This window comes from Procambarus clarkii, chromosome 81 (assembly GCF_040958095.1).
Source record: "Procambarus clarkii isolate CNS0578487 chromosome 81, FALCON_Pclarkii_2.0, whole genome shotgun sequence".
In the NCBI taxonomy this organism is placed as follows: Eukaryota; Metazoa; Arthropoda; class Malacostraca; order Decapoda; family Cambaridae; genus Procambarus; species Procambarus clarkii.
This window is the reverse complement of record NC_091230.1, coordinates 21,117,179-21,136,426: the sequence shown is the minus strand read 5'-3', so window position 1 is coordinate 21,136,426 and position 19,248 is coordinate 21,117,179. Positions and strand designations below refer to the sequence as shown.

The 19,248-nt window shown below is 37.8% G+C and overlaps 1 protein-coding gene across 23 annotated transcripts in view; it reads left to right on the top strand.

Moving 5' to 3' along the window:
- Nucleotides 1-19,248, top strand: part of Rab3-GEF (Rab3 GDP-GTP exchange factor) — a 168,179-nt gene that overhangs the window by 68,242 nt on the left and 80,689 nt on the right. For 10 of the 23 annotated variants that reach the window (XM_069315288.1, XM_069315292.1, XM_069315287.1 and 7 more), the window contains exons 11-16: nucleotides 61-208; nucleotides 9,131-9,151; nucleotides 11,213-11,327; nucleotides 13,692-13,894; nucleotides 14,332-14,542; nucleotides 16,850-16,951. In XM_069315288.1, coding sequence (XP_069171389.1) covers nucleotides 61-208; nucleotides 9,131-9,151; nucleotides 11,213-11,327; nucleotides 13,692-13,894; nucleotides 14,332-14,542; nucleotides 16,850-16,951 — 800 coding nt within the window. The remainder of the gene's footprint in view (nucleotides 1-60; nucleotides 209-9,130; nucleotides 9,152-11,212; nucleotides 11,328-13,691; nucleotides 13,895-14,331; nucleotides 14,543-16,849; nucleotides 16,952-19,248) is intronic. The other 13 variants (XM_069315304.1, XM_069315298.1, XM_069315291.1 and 10 more) reach the window with 3 other exon arrangements.

The window sequence follows — 19,248 nt, the reverse complement described above, 5'->3', positions numbered from 1 at the left end:
CCAGTATAGTAGCAATTTTGTTTAGCACTCAGTATAGTTGTCATCTTTCCTGGCCTTGAGCCTCCCTCTGCGTGCCCCCATCAGGCTTCCGGACGATGTGTGGTTGGTAGACCTGGACGCCAACAAGATCACATCACCTCCAGCCTGTGATGATATTCCTCCACTCCCAGAACCAGAATGTACCATTCTGAAGAACCATCTAAAGCAGGTGAGAAACTCCACTTTATATATATTCAGTACAGTACTTGTATCAGACAAATATATTCTGTTGATGAGATATCATTTGTGACTACAGTACAGTATTAGGTTGCTGCATGGTACATTATATTTTGTTAGTTTACAATTGATGTTAAATGTAAAATAATTTTTTATTTTTTAATGTTTGAAGGATTTGTATTTTTAAGGTTGTTATAGACTGAGTAAAATATAAATAAGAGGGGGAACGAGGATTGTAACTAGTTAATAGATTGAGTTAATAACAAAAGCACTAATGGGAAAAGTACATAGTTGTGGACAGGCCCACTCACATACACATACACATACACAAACACTACCAATATCACCTCTTTTGTGTTGTCAGTGCCCTGCATATGCTACTAGTAACACATGGGAACCCTATAGTTACCTGAATTTACCTGAGGGATTCCGACACTAGTGGCTTCACTAACACTGGAATTAACAGCTGTGCTGTTAATTTTCTGCACACACACTATCAGTAACACATGGGGGACTCTATGGTCAATATAACAACAAGTATAAAGGAAACTGCAGAAGGCTGTTAGTTCATATGAGGCAACTCCTATTTGCACCTAATTAAATTAACACTTTCGTTGCTCAGGCGGGAGACTCGCCGCGGACCTCAAGGTAGGCCGAGTGGTGCGCACTAACTCACCACCTCCCACAAATGTATATACGCTTTTTAGCTCCGTGACCTCAATTTTTGTACTACGTCGTTAAATTTGGTATCAAATTGTTTGTGATAGAATACTCTAAAGGAATATGTACATATAAGAACATATAAGTCTCACTTTAGATCTGCCATGCACTGCAAGGTAGGCCAAGAGCTAACCACCACACAAAAATGTTTATACAATACTCTTTTCAGCTTTCTGACTTCAATTTTTGTGCTACATCGTTCAATTTGTATACTTTCTATACTTTTCTATACTTTCAATGAAACTCAATAACTTTTCCCCTCATACATGTTTCTTTCAATGCTTTTGTCATGGATTGGCTCTGTTCTTGATCAGTATCCATCTGGAAGTCAATTTGTGGTGTTTATAAAGCCGGTAACAACAAATACTTGAGATAAAATAACCAGGATGGGAAAACTTTTTGACTCGAGGGAATGCCTTGACTATCACGAGCGAGGTCACGGGAACAGTGAGCCTCCAGCGTGAGTAGGCGCCCACATGGTGGGGGTCAGGATGCCACATGGGGTATACAGAGACTGGGCAGAAGTTGGCGCACCTTTTAAAATAAGTCCCATAGTATTCGTACAATAAATGGAATTTCTACAAATTTTTAAATTATTGACGCCTATTTGCGTCACTGGGCATACTCTGTATATTGGTTCCGTGACGGAATATGTGGCATCGGGCAGTGAAAGTGTTAATTTTCTTATACTGTATATCTAACCTTTGCTTAAAACAATCCAGTTATCCCACATCTATTTTGTTACTCAGTAATTTGTTCTATAAATCAACCATCCTTATATCCAATCCAGTATTTACCCAAGGCCTTTCTATAATCTAAAACTTATCCAATATGAATCCATTGTTTAGTGCTTCATTTTGTGTTTATATATTTAGTGCCCTATTAATATTCCCTTTGTTATACCCATCATCCATTTGTATACGTAAATCATATCACCCCTTACTCTTCGTTTTCTTAGGGAATATAAATTACTGTATGTTTGTTAACACTTCTAGATAGGCATCAACAATTTCAATTTGGATCATGATTCCCAGATATTTTTCCTGCATTCTGATTTAGCAATTTCAAAATTGTTCGGCTCATATCTGGCAACTATTATTTTTATCTAGACTCAGAACCCTACAGTTGTCAACATTAAACTATAATTGTCAATCTTTTATCAATCAATCATTTTAAAATGCTATATAAATCATCTTGTAGTGATTTTGAGTTCTGAATTATTTCCTATTCTTTCTTTGCATTGTTTGCAAATCTGCAAATGTTGCTTTTGAATCCTGTGTGTGTGTAAATCATTTATAATTATGTTAAACAATAGAGGTTCCAGGGCAGAGTTGTGCGCCACTCCACTTACAGCTGTTTCCCACTCCTACTTAACTCCATTTATGTTAATGCTGTTTCCTTTGATGTAACCACTCCCTAATCTATCATAAGATAATTCCCCAATACCATGTTCCTCTTCTTTTCTAATGAGTCCTTCACGAAGCATTGCTGAAATCAAGGTATATAATGTTGCGATAAACGGTTCCTATGGATTTTCTCATTAATACATCACATTAGTGTGATTACTCTCTGTGTATTGAAAGAGGAGCATCAGAGGTAGAACATTCCTAGATGACAGCCAGAGTGCATGGGAGGATTGTGTGAAAATCCTGGTCCAGCTTCAGTGGAAGCCTCGGGAAACCCTCGTGTGTTCGTTAGAACTCCAGGTTGCAATCGTTTTGTCCATATTGTGGTCTGATTGTCTGGGGCGTGTACATGGGACTACCCACCGCATAGGTTCGAATCCTCATCTCAGCTCCTATGGATTTTCTCATTGATACATCCCATTAGTGTGATTACTCTCTGTGTATACAATGTTGCAGTTTTTTCACCATCAACCTTTGAAATATATCAGAAAAGAATGAAATATGTTTAAATTAACATGAGTGGCACAATTAAAACCAAGCTGCGATACTTTTATTTATCTACTTTTATGTTTTTCAAGTTGTGAATGAATTGCTTTGGCAATCTTTGATTCAAGCAATTTTCCATTCAATGTATGTTAAGCTAATTGGTCAATAGTTTGACAGGTGATCTATCCCCCTTCTTAAAAATCGGCACCACATTCGCAACCCTCCATCATTTCAGTACTCTGCTCGATTTTAATGAGTTACGAAATATGCAAGACATGGGTTCACCAAGCTCATTTTTACATTATTTAAGGACTCTGGCAAATACTTCAGTTGGTCCTGGGGAACTTATTGGGCTTTAATTTTTTAATTTGTTTACGAATTTCCTCCCTCATAACAACTAGAGAAATTGTTCTCTTCTTCACCTACATAAATTAGTTATGATGCAGGCAAAAATATCATGTTCTTCTGTAGTAAATACAGAGACAGTATTTGTTTAGAAACCATCTATTTATTTAGAATATCGCTCATTTGTTTAGAATACTGCTCTAACATTTAGAATACTTATTTTGAATTCCATTCACTTATTTAGAATACTATTCTTACTTGTTTTGAAACCACCCAGACTTATTTAGAATTCCATCATAACTTATTTAGACAACCATTAAAACTTATTTAGAATGCCTACCTAATATTTAGATATCACCCTAACAGTTTAGGACCTTAATTTGAAAGGTATTTTTATTAGTATTATTAACACACACAAATCACATTAACGTGATGTATATCAATGGGAAAATCCACTAGGGCAGTGAGGTGGGCGCAAACCTACGACCAAGGCACTGCCAAGCTGCATTGCCTGCCTTGCTACCACTAGACCACCGCAGATTTGCGCAGTTCAGCGGTGGTCTAGTAGTACAGTATACGGCTTGGCATTGCATTGGTCGTAGGTTCCGCACACCTCACTGCCCTAGTGGATTTCCTTATTATTATTATTATTATTATTATTATTTATTATTTATTATTATTATTATTATTATTATTATTATTAAGAAAGGCATTATTGAGAGACAGGATTATCAGCATAAAATTATAAAATGTAACTATCATATAATACAGAACAGTACCTGAAATTATTTAATGAATTCATTTATTTTTCATATACCAGAGTGGGTTGTTAATGTACATATGGTGGTGGGTGAGTAGTACATTCTTGCAAAGCCACTAAAATGCATAGCATTTTGAGCAGGTCCTTAAGCTAACAAATAAGCATAACAATAGGTACGTTGTAACATATTTTGAAATCACACATGATAACGAATGTCAGTATAGAGAGATAAATTCAATTTATAATGATGAAGCTGTATTTCTACATTGTAATATACTGGGTGAATGGGTAGCACAAGGTAATGTGCGAGTTGATAGTGGGGACACTAAAGCCCTGATATCATCTCAAGAAGATAACCAAGGTGGGAGACCTTGAAGATGAAATTAGGTACTTTATAATTCTACTTTTTAATAAAGTATAGACTGAACAATTTTTAAATTCAATGTGGAATGAATTACATATACTAGTATTGGGTTCATTTATTTGCTTGCATGTTTGCACATACAGTATTTAGTCTGACTCTGGGAATATCAAAGAGATATTTATTTTTGGTATGATGCTCATCGGTTCTATTACACCTATCAGGGAAGAATTTTAAAGCCGGATTAGAATTTAAGAATAGGGTTTTGAAAGTGTAAAGTGTAAGTAGCACAAGAGAATGTGTGGAGTGAGTATATGTTTAATATGTTCAGGGATGTAAACAGAGGGGCTGTGTTTTACCTGAAGATAGAATTTGTTATAGTTCTGGTAGCTGATGTTTGCTGGGTGATGATGGCCTTGAGATAGTTTGCTATGGTGGAACCCCATGCACAGATACCATGTTATTTTTTTAGTATATTTTTGTACAGTATTTATAAATTCAAGAATTCTTACATTCTTGTAAAGCCACTAGCACACATAGCATTTCGGGTAGGTTCTTAATCCTAATTTTCCCTGGAATATGACCCGCCAAATCGTTTAACAACCAGGTACCCATTCACTGCTGGTATCCATTCGCAGACACTAGTGATGATAGCCATCTGTTGAGGGTTAACATGTGTTTCATAGATTCTATGAAAAATATAGCACTTTTTATTTTATTTTCTTGTTATAAAAGAATGATCTATTTGTTTGTATATGTTTTGTATGTTGTTGTATGACATGTGTTGCATTATAGGCATGTGCTGAGTATTGTGTTGCACTGCATTAAGGAGGTTTTGTAGATCTCAACTACAAATATAATTTTATTACCCTTAACTACTGTAGTATAATTTATTAATTAAAAAAAAATTACGTACTTGTAAATAGTATATAATGGCATGATTTACTGAGAGATATATTGAATAGTTTATAATACTGAATATTTAATGGCTTCAAATAATTCAGTCAGCTAATAGGTGTAAAAATCAGGCTTGAGTGTATATGAAAAGTTCTTTTCTGGGCAGGGCACTTGGTTGAGGCCCTCCTGTTCCCACGGACATGACTATGCACATAGGCATGCTGGAGAATATTCAGTCCAGTCTGTAACGACCTATAGAAGGCGTTGTCTCATAAATTCATGATGCCTCACAAGTGCTACTTGGTATCATAGGAACTGCCAAGTAATGCTCTTATTACTTCCTAGTCGCTCTCCAATTAATATGGTGGGAAAGTCACTCCAGAAACTCCAGATGTGAAGAGCAGTAGAAAGCCTGGAAGTGTTACCTGTTGCCAATCTAGTGTGTGAGGAGTAAAACAGGGAAGGGAGATGGATTAGGGAAACAGGTGAGCAGGGCTGAATCAGCCATAGGAAAGTGAGTAATATCACATAGCTCACAAAAATCTCCATCTTTGAAAAGATAAGTACAATATCTAGACTGAAATATAACTAAATAGTGTACACAGAACTTATGGTTTCATGCAGATGTTAAAATAACTACCTGGGAATACTTAAAGAAGTGTCTTGTATCCACAGGAAGATGACCTTGTCTCACTCCCACTCCATCCCAATTTCATCACATTCCATCCAGCAACATATTTACACCCATCAAATGTGAATCACTTTGAAAAATAAAGCCAGAAGACACAATATTGCTAGATTTCAGTTCCATCAGGAATGGACCAGGAGACTCCTCCCCAATTAATGAATCACTGAAGCACTACTGGAGTACAGATGAGGAGCCTAGCACCTAGAGAGAGTTGTGTGTTTCATTGCAATTCATATTGCCTGTGTCCCAGACACTGATGTCAGAATGTAACACCACCAGAGATCAATACCTCTGCCTCATGTGATGATTTCTGGAAACAATGCTCAAATCCATTCAGAATGCATACATAAAAAAATCTTTAGAGACAAAGGCAGGGAATTCTAGGGGACTGAACACCGAGAAACCTCCAAAGTAATTCTGAGAAAGGCCAGGGGAGCTCGCATAGCAGAGAAAGCAGCTCAGTGCGCTCGACCAGATGCAGCCAAGCAATATGGGTCACTTTATGATTTTCCATAGGCAGGGACAAGATACTTGTTAGCTTACGGGCTCACCATAGCCCATGCTACATGGACACTTCGTTCTGAGTAGCTAAATCTGTAACAACAACTTGTTAGGCTTACTGAGGTCTCCCAAGGCCAACTACTGATGACCTTTTCCAGGATACAACCAACAACAGCTTGACAGACCCTGTGATACCAAATATTGTTTGGAAGATCATTGAGTTTATATGAATAAAAGATCTTCTGGAGATCTTTCTGGGCTTCATTGAGTATTCTTCAGTGCCTCCTTGCACCAATATGACATGACGGGGATGTTTGACAAGATCCCTGCTGCCCCAATGTGGAATGTTGACGTGCCCTCACAGTGTGAAGTCGTGCCCATGAGAACAACATGGCTTCATCTAGGGGGGGAGCAACTGAGTGTTGTAGCTAAGAAAGATATTTTATTGCATAAAGTACTATACAGTACTGTACTTTATGATTGCAATTACATTATAAATGAGTGTTTGATGAGCAGTGGCAGTTTTGTAAATTAGTGCAAATTTCATGTGATGGATGTGTACTTCTTTCTCCTGTGCTACCCGCCCATGCGTTGTCAGATCCATGGCCTCTACCAAACTAACTGGTACTCAAAATTTCATCAGCTAACTGTTGAAGCCGGGGTAGGATTACTTCTGTATCTTGTGTCTCCCTTCTTTCTTTTTGTCTGTGCAAGCAACATGTCATCTGTTTTTAACCTTCCTAAATTTCCTAATAGCTTTTGAAAAAATCTTTATGCTCCTGTGGATTATTTTTCATAACATCTGTTTGAAATTAAAATCCTCAAGTGATATTTTATTTGTTTAAATCTTTTTCTGTAAGCCGTTTTGTTTCCGTTATGTATTCTCACTAGTGCAGGTGTATTGTCTTTCTTATGTATCCTGATTGGTAGAGGTTGCCTCATTACTCCTCTGTGTAGCCCCTCTGACACAATACAAGTGTAATTTTTATTTCTCAATCTCTCATGTCTTCACTAGTAGAAGTGTATTATCATTCCTCTCTATCACTAAAGTAGGTTTACTTTAGTGTATTATTGTTCCTCTCTATCACACTAAAGTAGGTTTACTTCCACTACTTTGTGTACCTCCATCAGTACAGGTGTATTTATTTCTCAGTGTATCCTCACTCTTACATGTCCTGTATTGTGTACCTCCATCAGTACAGGTGTACTCAGTTCTTAGTGTAACGACTATTACATGTGCAATATAGTCTACCTATTTCCCTTGTGTTCCCCTTATATTACAATCATATTTTTAAAAGTATAATGCTGTTCTGCCACCAGCATATACACACTTCATTATTACACGTTTACTTCACTACCGTTTTATGTTAAAATTATTGTTAACGTTATAACAATTATCATTTTCATTGTAATGTATTCATTGCACTGAATTCCTCTTGGGCCAGCTGATTTTTACTTTAGTAATTATTAAGGAAAAATATGGAACAAAATTCATCAAAGTTTATTAGCAACTCCTTCACCTGTTGGAGTCTTTCTCTGACTTTACATATGCTTTTATTTTATGCAAAAAATGTAACAGAATCCAAATGCAATTGCTCCTTATACAGGATGTTACCTCTGGGCACATTTAAACTACAGGAAGTTGTGCAATGAAATTTAGTTTATAAAAAGGATAGAGCCACTGTCATCTGTATTGACTGCGGGAAATACCTTAGATATAGACAGATACACACACATTACTTACTACACCTCATCATTGCTACACCAGTAGAGGTGTACTTCTACCAATCCAATCTTTATTACTCCTTTAACATGTAAGTGTATTCCTATCATAACTAAGACAGCAGAGTTGTACATGAGTATTGCTCCTCCATAGTAGAGGTGTTGTCTGTGCTCTCCTCCACATTCACAGTGTGGTACCAGTGCGCATGCTCTAACTCTTGTTTTTAAGAAGATTCTCTCCTTAGCGTAAGAATATGAATGGGATGATCTTTGTCTGACATTTATGGCTTTATTTAGTCTAGGTGCTCTAGCTATGGTTGAAGGTTTGCATGTCATGTTGATAAAGGCTCCAGTGCGTTTGAAAGGAATATTCTGTTTTAAATTACTGTATTGTATTCAGCTCAAAATTATTTGAACTTTTTGATATGTGATGTTCTCTTTGGCTAAGAATGAGCTGGCCATCTTTGATGTAAATTGATGTACATAATGCATGTGTACATTTGAGGCTGTTTTATGGTACTGTAATTAGCACGTGTTCCTTTGTGTCTAAGGATATATTACATTTTGCGTGTTTTTCCCCAGTATTTTATAAAGCTCATGTTTTTATATTATGGTACACTATGAGATTATTTCAGATTTAATGTCAATTAAGCAAACTATTTTATTTTTTAACATTATCCGAGTCATAGTTTTATGAGTACAGTTTCTTTAACATTTGTAATTATCACTAAATTGGATTTTTCAATTCAGACAATTAACACAGAATATGAATCTAAGTGAAGAAGGAAGAAGGGAATTATCAGCAATTGTTGAATAAATTCAATAAGTTGTTTATTCTACTATAGAATATTGTAGGTGTCAATTTGCATCATTATTAACGAGATTAATTAGGAGTAGTTCTTATGTTTGATCTTTATCCTCCCCCACTGTATCTCCCCATCACTCCTTGAACCATCTTATTTACTGTATTCACTGTTATTTTCTTTTTCCTGTTCCTTCCCAATGTTTCCATGCGGCTCCACCTACAGGCTATAAAATCTATGGATGAGGTTTGTCATCGTGCGTGGTTGACGTGTAGTTCACAAGTTTGATAATATTTTAGTGAGCTGTGCCTGTTTGGCTGCCTTTAAGAGGAGGGTCTTGCCTGAGAAATATTGCTTATTCATAGTTTGGTTGTAATTTACATTTTGTTCATCTTTTACTTTGAGATTAAATTAACATTCTGTAAATTTTCTGTTAATAGCTAATCAAATAAGGTAGAATGACTAATTCCTATCAAAGTACTGTAACTGGCTGTAGCAACTTTGGCAGTTTTCTCAAGGCAATGGTCTTTCTTATGTCTGTCACCTTTTTTGTCAGAGATTTTGTACCTAACCACATACTGGAAATGGAAATATTTTTTTAATATGGTAATTGCCGAAGAAATTAACATTAATTGATCTTCAGAACTTATGTTTTATTTCTTTGACAATTGCTGTTATATGTTGGTAGGAGCACTGAATGATGTTAATAGACCTATTCATTAAAGCACAATAATATCAAAATTCTGTGAGACTTGCACAGTTATATATGTTGTAAATTCTGCAATAAATAAAATGGTTGCATTTTTCTCTAGTGGACAGATGAGTTGGTTTATTAATAACAAATTCAGTATTGAAAGTTGATGCCACATGCACTGTAGTCTGTTTCCAGAATTTCGTAGATTTGGTGACCATTTTTTGTTTTTTTCACAAGAAATCATTAGGACGATTTTTAAATAATTTGTTTTTTTTTTGCAAAGGAAATCCAACAAAAGACATATCATCTTAGTGATGAGGATACTAGGGTAGTTTGTTTTCCTTACATTAATAATTATAAAATTATTAGAAATTAGAAATGCTGTAATGAGATAGGCTAGATATGACTGCCATTTATCTTAAATCTACAAAAATCAAGGTATCTGTATTGAAACTTAACTTTCCCATTTGAAAAACCTCGTGCAGTTTAATGATTTTAATTTTGTCATGGACAGAGTACAGTTTTCATTATTTTGTTACATAAGGATTAATCTTTCAGTACATTACGTTAAGAATATTTGTTCAACAACAATGTTAACTCAGTGGTCAGGAGGTTAACAGCATGATCGGGTGAGCAGTCAACTCTTGGCTGTGTAATGATATTTGATTTATGCTGGCATAGTCTCCTTCACGTTTTTATTTTAGGGGACAGTTTGGTATAATTGTTTTCATTCTTGCTAATGAAATTGCATGAATGCATGAACTGGCCATCAATAACACACAATACATTTATGGGCTGCCAGAAGTTGCGCTCTACATTTGTCTGGTTTGTATGCCAGCTTTCTCCTGATACTCTTTAAGAAATGGAATTCCGAAGTTATTTTATTTTCCAGCAAATAAATTTGCATTGACTTCTTTAAACATAAACCTTAAAGGTCATTCAACTCCTAATTTATTTTGCTTAGTGCTTACCTTGAAAACTCCAAGATTAATAAAAAATTACACATTACTGTATAAATAACTTATAAACTCCTGACTCAGATCTGTCATAATAGTAATTTCTCATCTATTTGCTATTCATGTTTTGTTATAACATTAAATGTTTGACGTTGATGAACTGCCAATACCATACACTTATGGGTATGGTAAACTTCAAAATCAGGAATTATATGCTTATTTGGGTTGTATGATATCAACTATAAGACAGCATGTTGATTTAGATAACCAAAATTAGTCCAGTACAGTATGATACTGAAAATATACATTTTCAAATTTAAATACCGTACAGGTATACTTAATACAGATTTATATACTGCCCAGCTCAATTTGATTTTTTAATCAAAACTTTACATACAATTAAACAAATTTATATTAGTTTCATGCAATACAGAATGTAATGTTTTAGAGCAGTAATACCCTATTTTAATTTAATTTTGATGGTCAAGTAACTCTTTAACAAACTACAGTTATTATCTTTAGATCATTAGCATTGCTAGTGCCAGTTCCCTAATGATAATTTATTTATTTTTCTAAATGAATGTGAGAATGCAGTGTTTTTCTCTATTCCCTGTCGATCTTGTATAAATGTATCCTCTCCCTTGTGTTTACCACCAGGCCCTGGCGAGCATGTCCCCTCAGCCGCCCCCAGCCAGGAGTCAGGAGGAGGTGCACCGAGAGAAGGCTCACCAACAATACTCCCCGGCCTCTCATTACAATCCATTCATATACGGTCAGTTTTGTCTACTGTTTGAGGGAAATAGAAGTTTTTAATGCATGTTTTGCCTTAGTGTGAGAATGTTAAAAAGATTAATAGATAATTAGACAAGAAGATAAATGGTGTGACTAGTAAAATGCTGCAAATAAAGGGGTAAACAGTCTGCTACATTTCTTGCACGGTTGGAACTGTTACCTATAAAAATTTATGTACACTATATTGATTACTTTCAATGATTATACAATACAATTATGAGAGTCTAAATATCTATTGAACAAATCCACAAGGGCCGTGATGAGGGTTCGAACCTACGCACGGGGGGGGGGGGGGGGGGAGGGGAAGCCCTCGATAAAAGCCAAATGTGTATGAATGCACTCTGGCTTCTTGTCCCCTGGCACAGTCAATTATTATTATTATTAATTATTAATGCAAGTTTTGTAATTCAAAGTATGCAAGTAAACAAAAACTAAACATTACTGATATCTGTGGTTACAAGGTCCATTGTTATACGCCTCTGGGTTACCGCTTGGTACGATATATGGTCCGGCATGTTGTTGACATTAGTGTGGACGGCATTAAGGCACAACTGCAGGATGCTGACATTCTGATCTTTGGTGTCAAGAAATTTATGCGTAGAATTGATGGCGACCTGTGTGATACTGGCACTGCCCTCCTTACTTTTCTTGACTTCTTTCCCCCTGATCGGGTTTGGATTAATGGCTTCCTCCATAAATTAGAAATGTACGTTTCCCGTCCCACTCGGTGCTTTTGTTGTAAGGGTTTTCATCATACCTCCAATGGCTGCACTAATGATGTTTGTTGTGGCAAATGCTCTGGTTCCCATTACACTCGTGGCTGTGAGTCCGACAAGCTCTGTTGCCCCAACTATGGTGGTGATCATGCCATCACTTTCAAGCAGTGTCCTTCTTACGTTGCGGCGCTCACTAAGGCTCTTCCCGTCGTCACTGCGCCCTCCAGTCGTGCTTTGCCTTGTCCTGCCCCAGTTCCTTGTCACATGCCTCTTCTCCCTTCTCGCCGCCGCCTTTGCCTGTGCCTGACCTGTTTGTCACTGACGTTCCTCTCGCCCCTGAGGCTTCTTCTCTCCCACCCGCCATTCAACTGAGTCCCAATCTTGTTGATGCTATTGTCACTCGCCTTGTGGATGCACTCGAGACGGTGCTGGTCCGCCTCGTCACTAAATTCTTTCCACGGTCCGTCCTTCCTGTTCCTGAGGCTGATCCGTCGCTCCTCTCCTTATCTTCTTCTACGGTTGACGTCCATCCTCCCGTGGTTGTGTCTGCTATCTCCAATGCATTTGAATTGATGCTGGACAATTTCCTTCGGAACTCTTTGGCAAGCCTTCCCTGTGTCTCTCCCCAGGCTGCCTTGCTGCACGTCTCTGCCCCTGGTACTAAGCGGAAGCAGTCCTCCATCATCCCGATTTCCAAATGCCCTGCTACCTTGCCTGATGGGCCTCTTACATCTCGTTCTCCCGCGACTTGTCCTTGCACCCTTCCTAGGTCTTCCTCCCGTTGTTCTGCTGGCGCTTCTGCAGAGTCCGATGTGTTAGCGTCCCAGTCGTGAAGCTCTGGATGCCATCTCTGTACCTTACCCTGTCCTAACTTAGCCTGTCCAGTCTTGACTTCCTCTACCCTTCTACACATTCATGCTTGCCTCTTTCACATCCTTTGCCCCTGCCCTTTGTCTCTTGCTTCCATCCCTTGCTTTCTTTATTGCGGCGACGCTTTGCATTCGCCTTCAGTTTTCTTTATTTCTATCCTACGTTCCTTTCCTCTTGTTTATTTTGCCTTTATCCTCGCCCACCTTGACGGGGTCGTTATCTTCTTGACTTGGTCATGTCATGACCGTTGATGTGTTGTTGTGCATTGTCATATACGCATCTTTCTACATTACCACTCGTACAGTCATCGGGAGGATATACCTTCATGCAAACTGTACGTATTGCGACGAAGAAGAAGAAACAAAATAATATTTACAGTATTTGGCTTTATTAATATGGTATACTTTTGATGTGATTAATGGCATTAGCAATATTGTGCAACATATAAGAACAGCTCGCTAGTATCTGTATCTGTAGCCTTTGTTCAATGATATTAATAGTGTGGTGGTATGAATACTGAATTGCAGTACTGTACATTGCTTTCCTCTCTGTTAATGTGTTTTGTAAATATACAGCATTTTTTTCTAAATTACTCATTCAGTTAAAATACAATATACATTTCTGTGTTAGTGTTAAAATTAATTGAGTAATGTACAAATATTTTTTAGATTTGTTTTTGTGCTATCAAGCTGTGAACTAAAACGTGTTTTCATATATAATTCATTATAGTACAGTATATATTTTGTTGTGCTCTTTAGGTAATGATGTGGATTCTGTTGACATTGCCACAAGAGTTGCAATGGTGCGATTTTTCAATTCTCAAAACATTCTTGCCAACTTCACGGAACATACTCGCACTCTCCGTCTGTACCCAAGACCTGTGGTAGCTTTCCAAATAAACTCTTTCTTGAGGTCCAGACCCAGAGCTACACCATTCCTCAACATGTTTGCTCGCACACAGGTAAGTTGTTTTATTAACCTTAATGTAAATCCATGTACAGTTAGAGCTCAGTAATTCAAATTCTGGTAATCCAAATTTCCAAGTGATCTGAATGAATTCATGTTCGTTTTTTTTACCCATTTTGACCTTTTATTTCGGATTTTGACCATCAGAGATAAATGTGTCCCACTCAGAAGATTTTTTTTAGAGTAGGCCACAGTAAAGATAAATTTGAGGTACTCAGAGAACCCAAAAGGAAAACAGTAATGAAAAAATACTGTATTCTTAAAATACCATCTCCACATATGCTACATATAAGTGTACCATATTTCAGTTACATTGTACCTTTTTGTATGATTGTCTGGATGCATTATAATCTCTCACTTTATGTAGAGGGACAGGCATTTGAATTTTGTCTCCCTAATTTTATTTATATATATTTTTATTTTTACTTGCAGGCAGTAGAATTTCTAGCAGAGTGGTCCCTCACACCTTCAAATATGGCCTTTCTCAGAGTAAACACTGGCGTCTTTGATCCTACGCTAATAGGTGATAAAAGCAAGTGGTATGCCCACACCTTAGAGCCTATTGGCTTTAGAGTGTGGCAGGATGGCAGCTCTCTTGGTGCAACGCTCAGAGCAGGCACACAAGTTGATAATCCTCCCACAGGTATGAATATTGTCTAGTTTTCTGGTGTAATTATTACTTTTCTGTGGAGAGCCCCTCCAGTTCCCCGGAGCTATACTGGGCTGATGTGTATATATTAGACTGTGGCAACAGTCAATCGATGGAGTTCTAGGCCTACCAGGGACCACGAACAAGAACATGGCCTCCTCAGAGAAGTACTAAGAGCGATGGCTTATAGACACCCCCATGTAGTTGGAAGCATTCCATGTCTGCCATTGATTGGGTTAGGCACCCAGAAAGGTTGGAATTCCAAAACAAACTACAGCTGGTTAAACATTGCAAACCGAAAGCAGAACGAGCAAGAACAACTCCCCAATTAGAAAACAAGCATGACGTCACCCCACAGCTGCCACGCCGCTGTCTGCGCAACTTCACCCTCCCCGTGAGGGTGAAGGGGGGAAAAGCCCCAGACCCCCACACCGGCCATCCAATCCCAGTTCTGAGGCTGATGTGTTGAGTGGCAGTTGTTCGACTTTGGCTCCTATCTCTGTGCAGTGCTGTGCCTCCTGCTCATGCGCCGCCTGAGCTGTCCTGGTCGTTGGACTGGGTACTCTCTTTTCTCTCTCCTCTGTTTTTGGTGGCCCTTCAGTTTGGGATTGTATTGATAAGACTCTTTTTCTTGTTGGCATTGACCTCTGGGGGTCGGGTCAGGGAGCTTCATGCTCTCCTCTGGCACAGGGGTTTCTGCTCTTTTGGCGTTCCTGAGGAGTCCTTGGGTAGTTGATGCTTGATTGGTTCGGCCGGGGGGGCATCATGTGTTGTGTCCGGTTGTAACTCTTTGCCGTTATTTGTGCGCCTCGGCTTCGGTGGCGGGGGACACGCTTTGTGTTGACCCAATTTCCCTTCTTCTCTGTTCTAGGGCTCAGATCTCCCAGGTTTTGTGCAGGGATGTGTGGTCCAGCCTGCCTGCAGTCTATCCTCATGCCCATGCATTCACAAATTTGTTGATTTAGCTACCGTTTTTGATAATACTGGTATGTCTTAGGCTGACATTTGAGCGCGGGGGTTTTGGAGGTGAAACAGGGTTCTGGTCACCCGTTACCTCGTTAATGTTCCTGGCCCTAGTCGAGCGTGTGTCGCTTTGGGTCTCAGGTTGCAGCCAATTGTCTCGACTTCACGTTGAGGTGCAAGTGGCTGCTGCCTCCCAGGTAAGTCCCTCTTACTTTTTCTGTGGTTAGGCAGCTATGGGGAGCCAGAGGGGCACTCCACAGAAAACCTGCATTGATTGTAATGAAATGCCATTTTTTGGGTGAATTCCGGAGACTCTCTGTCAACCCTTTCTTCCTCCCTCTGGGTGGCAGTACTAGTATTCGCCTTTCTGATATTCAGCCTCTGAACTGGGGTTGGATGGCTGGTGCAGGGGTCTGGGGCTCCCCCTCCCTGGGAGGGGGGAGCTATGCAGATGGCAGAGCAGCAGCAGTTGTGATGTCTTGTTTGTTTTTGGATTTGGGAGTTCTGCTTGATAGTTTGGCTTTTGGTAACAATTTTGAACCAGGTGGAGTTTGTTTTGGGATGCCTACCTTCATCGGTGCTTAACCCAGTCGATGGAAGATATGGAATGCTTCCAACCACATGGAGATTTCTATAGGCCATTGCTCCTCATGCTTCTCTGAGGGGGGCCAGGTTCTGGGCCGTGGTCCCGGGTAGGCAAGAACTCCAATCGAATTGACGGATGCCACGGTCTAATACATACATATCAGCCCAATAAACTCCGGGGAGCCTCCAGAACTCATCCAGAAAATGGCGTTTCATTACATTCAACGCTGGTTTTATATTGACACCCTTCATGTTAAAAATTTGTTGGACATCAAACTTATTCATATCATCAGAGTGCACTGCCCTTCACCTAATCCACATTTCATTCACTTACAAGTACTGTAGTTCACTCGAGCATGGTCCCACTATATTTGATAATGATTTTTGCATTAATCTTCCTCAAAGTATCAGAAAAATGTCTTAGATTAAAAGTGAAATATTATAAAAGATAAGTCTCATGAGGCAAAATGATAATACTGTACATCAATAATGTTTTCTGTCGGAGATGCATTAGAATATTCAACAGTGTGATTTTATCATATATGCAATTGAATCGTACAGGTGAAACATTTTCAGCATGATTGATTTAAAGTATTGCTTCTTCCATCCTGCTTTGAGCTCTATATAAGATTTAGCTACTTATACGTTAATAGTTGGTTCGAGACTCTTTGATTATAAAAGATGGGTAATTTTATGATTAGACAATTTTTTGAGGGTCATTTTCTTTATTTTTGTTCCTTCTGGATATTTCAGATGAGAGTGGCAGTGACTCAGAGGGTGGGGAAAGTACCAGCAGCTCTTATTCATCTTTAAGTGATTTTGTATCAGATATGCAGTCCTCAGACCTCTCCCCAGGTACTGCTCTAATGAGCTTTTAGTTGTTGATAAATACAGTACAATTGGCCTATACTATGGCTCTTTGTATTTTTTGTATAGGCTTTTTGCATTTGCACCCATACTATACTTTTTGTGTACAGTTATTCTATTCTTACAAAATACAATCATCTTTTGTAATTTCATTCCCAGAGATAAGTTTTATAGTATACGGTAAATAATGTGTGTATATCACGAAAATAAACACGTGATTAAAAATGTGACAGTGTCAGACCATGGAGGAAAATTGACTCCTTCTGAAGATGTATTAATATACAAAGGTAAATAATATATATTTATATAGTTGGGCCATGAGGTTTATAGAAAACATCTGAGATGGTAAATTTAACAAAAAATTTCTTAAGTTAATGTTTGACATGTTTGCTGGGAGGGCTTCATCGGTGGCTCCCTATTGCTACGTCCTGGATAACTCCACATAATTCAGATCGCATCACGCCCTTGCAAGTCTTGAAATCCTACCAGAAGCCAGAGGCCAAAAGCTGTTCCCCTCAGAGGGAACAAGGAGCAAAGGATGCAAGATTACTCTTAATTTAAGGAAAAAAAAATATTAGAAAAGTAGGGGCAAACCAAAACAGGCAAAAAGATAAAATTAAAATAGAAGATGCAATTAAAACAAAACAGGATAAGTTAAACCAAAAATTTCTGGTTTGGTTTAACTGATTTGGTTTTGGTAGACTGTTTCATTGGTTTATAACCCAATGGGTGGAAAAGCATCCCTCGTTTTGTATCCTTTGTTGTTTTGGCCTTTCATTGGATAAGACAGGCCATGTAATCATGGGAGGGAAGAGGGTGCATCTGGGGACAGCAACCTGGCGGCAGTCGGCTGATTCTAGAAAGAGAATTGCCGGCTGGTTTACCAATTTTTCTGCATTGATTTTTTACCTAAATTTACCTTTTTATCATATACTGTACTGTACTATTTTATTTTTGTTTATTTTTTCCTGTTTTGTTTTTCTTGTGTTTTAAATTTTAATAATATTACCTTGCTGTTGTCTGTTGTGGCTTGCCCTACCCTTCTGGTGACTTTTTCCTGCTCTTAGAGTGATCTTGCCTCCTCAAAATTCAAATTCAAATTCAAATGTTTATTTAGGTAAAGCACATACATACAAGGGGTGATACAGATATTGATGAATTTATAGATAGAGCTAGTACATACAATGCCTAAAGCCACTATTACGCTAAGCGTTTCGGGCAGGAAAAACACTAAAGACTAAAACTTAGTACTAATCCTCTGCTGAATAAAGTCCTCTGCTCCTTGTGCCTCACTGAGGGATCCAGTAGGCTTTTAAGACTTATAGGATTAGAATCAGGTGCCCGAAATGCTATGCATGCTAGTGGCCTTACAAGACTGTAAAAACATTTAATGCTATGTACTCTTATAAACCCAATGTACCTTCTTGTATATAAATAAATAAATAAATAAGGTGAAGCTATCCAGGATGGTTTTATGTGATAACTCACGAGAAGTCTCTACTTAGTCTTATGACACAGCGAGATGTTACTGTGGATGAATTTCTGAAGGGTGGGTAGTGCTGGTTCTCTGTGATATTGTGTAATATAGAAAGTACGGTGAATGAATAGGTGTCATTATGAATCTCTTTAATATTCTCATTTTACAGTATATAAATCAATTGCTAAAAATTAAGATTCTTTTGTTAGATGAAATTCTTGCTGAAACAGAATAGGTCCTGTCCTAATTGGTTTGTTTGAGTAAGATGCCACATTTTAATTATTATTATAATTGTTATTATTATTATTATAATTATTATTATTATTATAATTATTATTATTATTATTATTATAATTATTATTATTATTATTATAATTATTATTATTATTATTATTATAATTATTATTATTATTATTATTATTATTATTATTATTATTATTATTCTGATACATAATCCCCAGTAGTCCTGGTAGTACAGACGGGTTCGTTCTTGACTTGCAATCGGGAATTCTGGTCTGAAATCCCAGGTGAGTCAGAAATGTTTGGGTGCATTTCCTATTGCCTAATGCTTCTGTTCACCTAGCAGTAAATAGGTACCCAGGAGTTAGTCGGCTTGTTGTGGGGTTGCATCCTAGGGAGGGACAGCAGTTTGACCTTGTGGAGGGAAGGCCCTCAATACAGTATAAGGATAACATGTATGTATATATATATATATACACACTGGCAGTCTGTCCCCCGATGCAATTAATTAAAAACCACTATGGTTATGCACTGCTAATTTGTTTTTTATTTTTTACTTTTTACAATA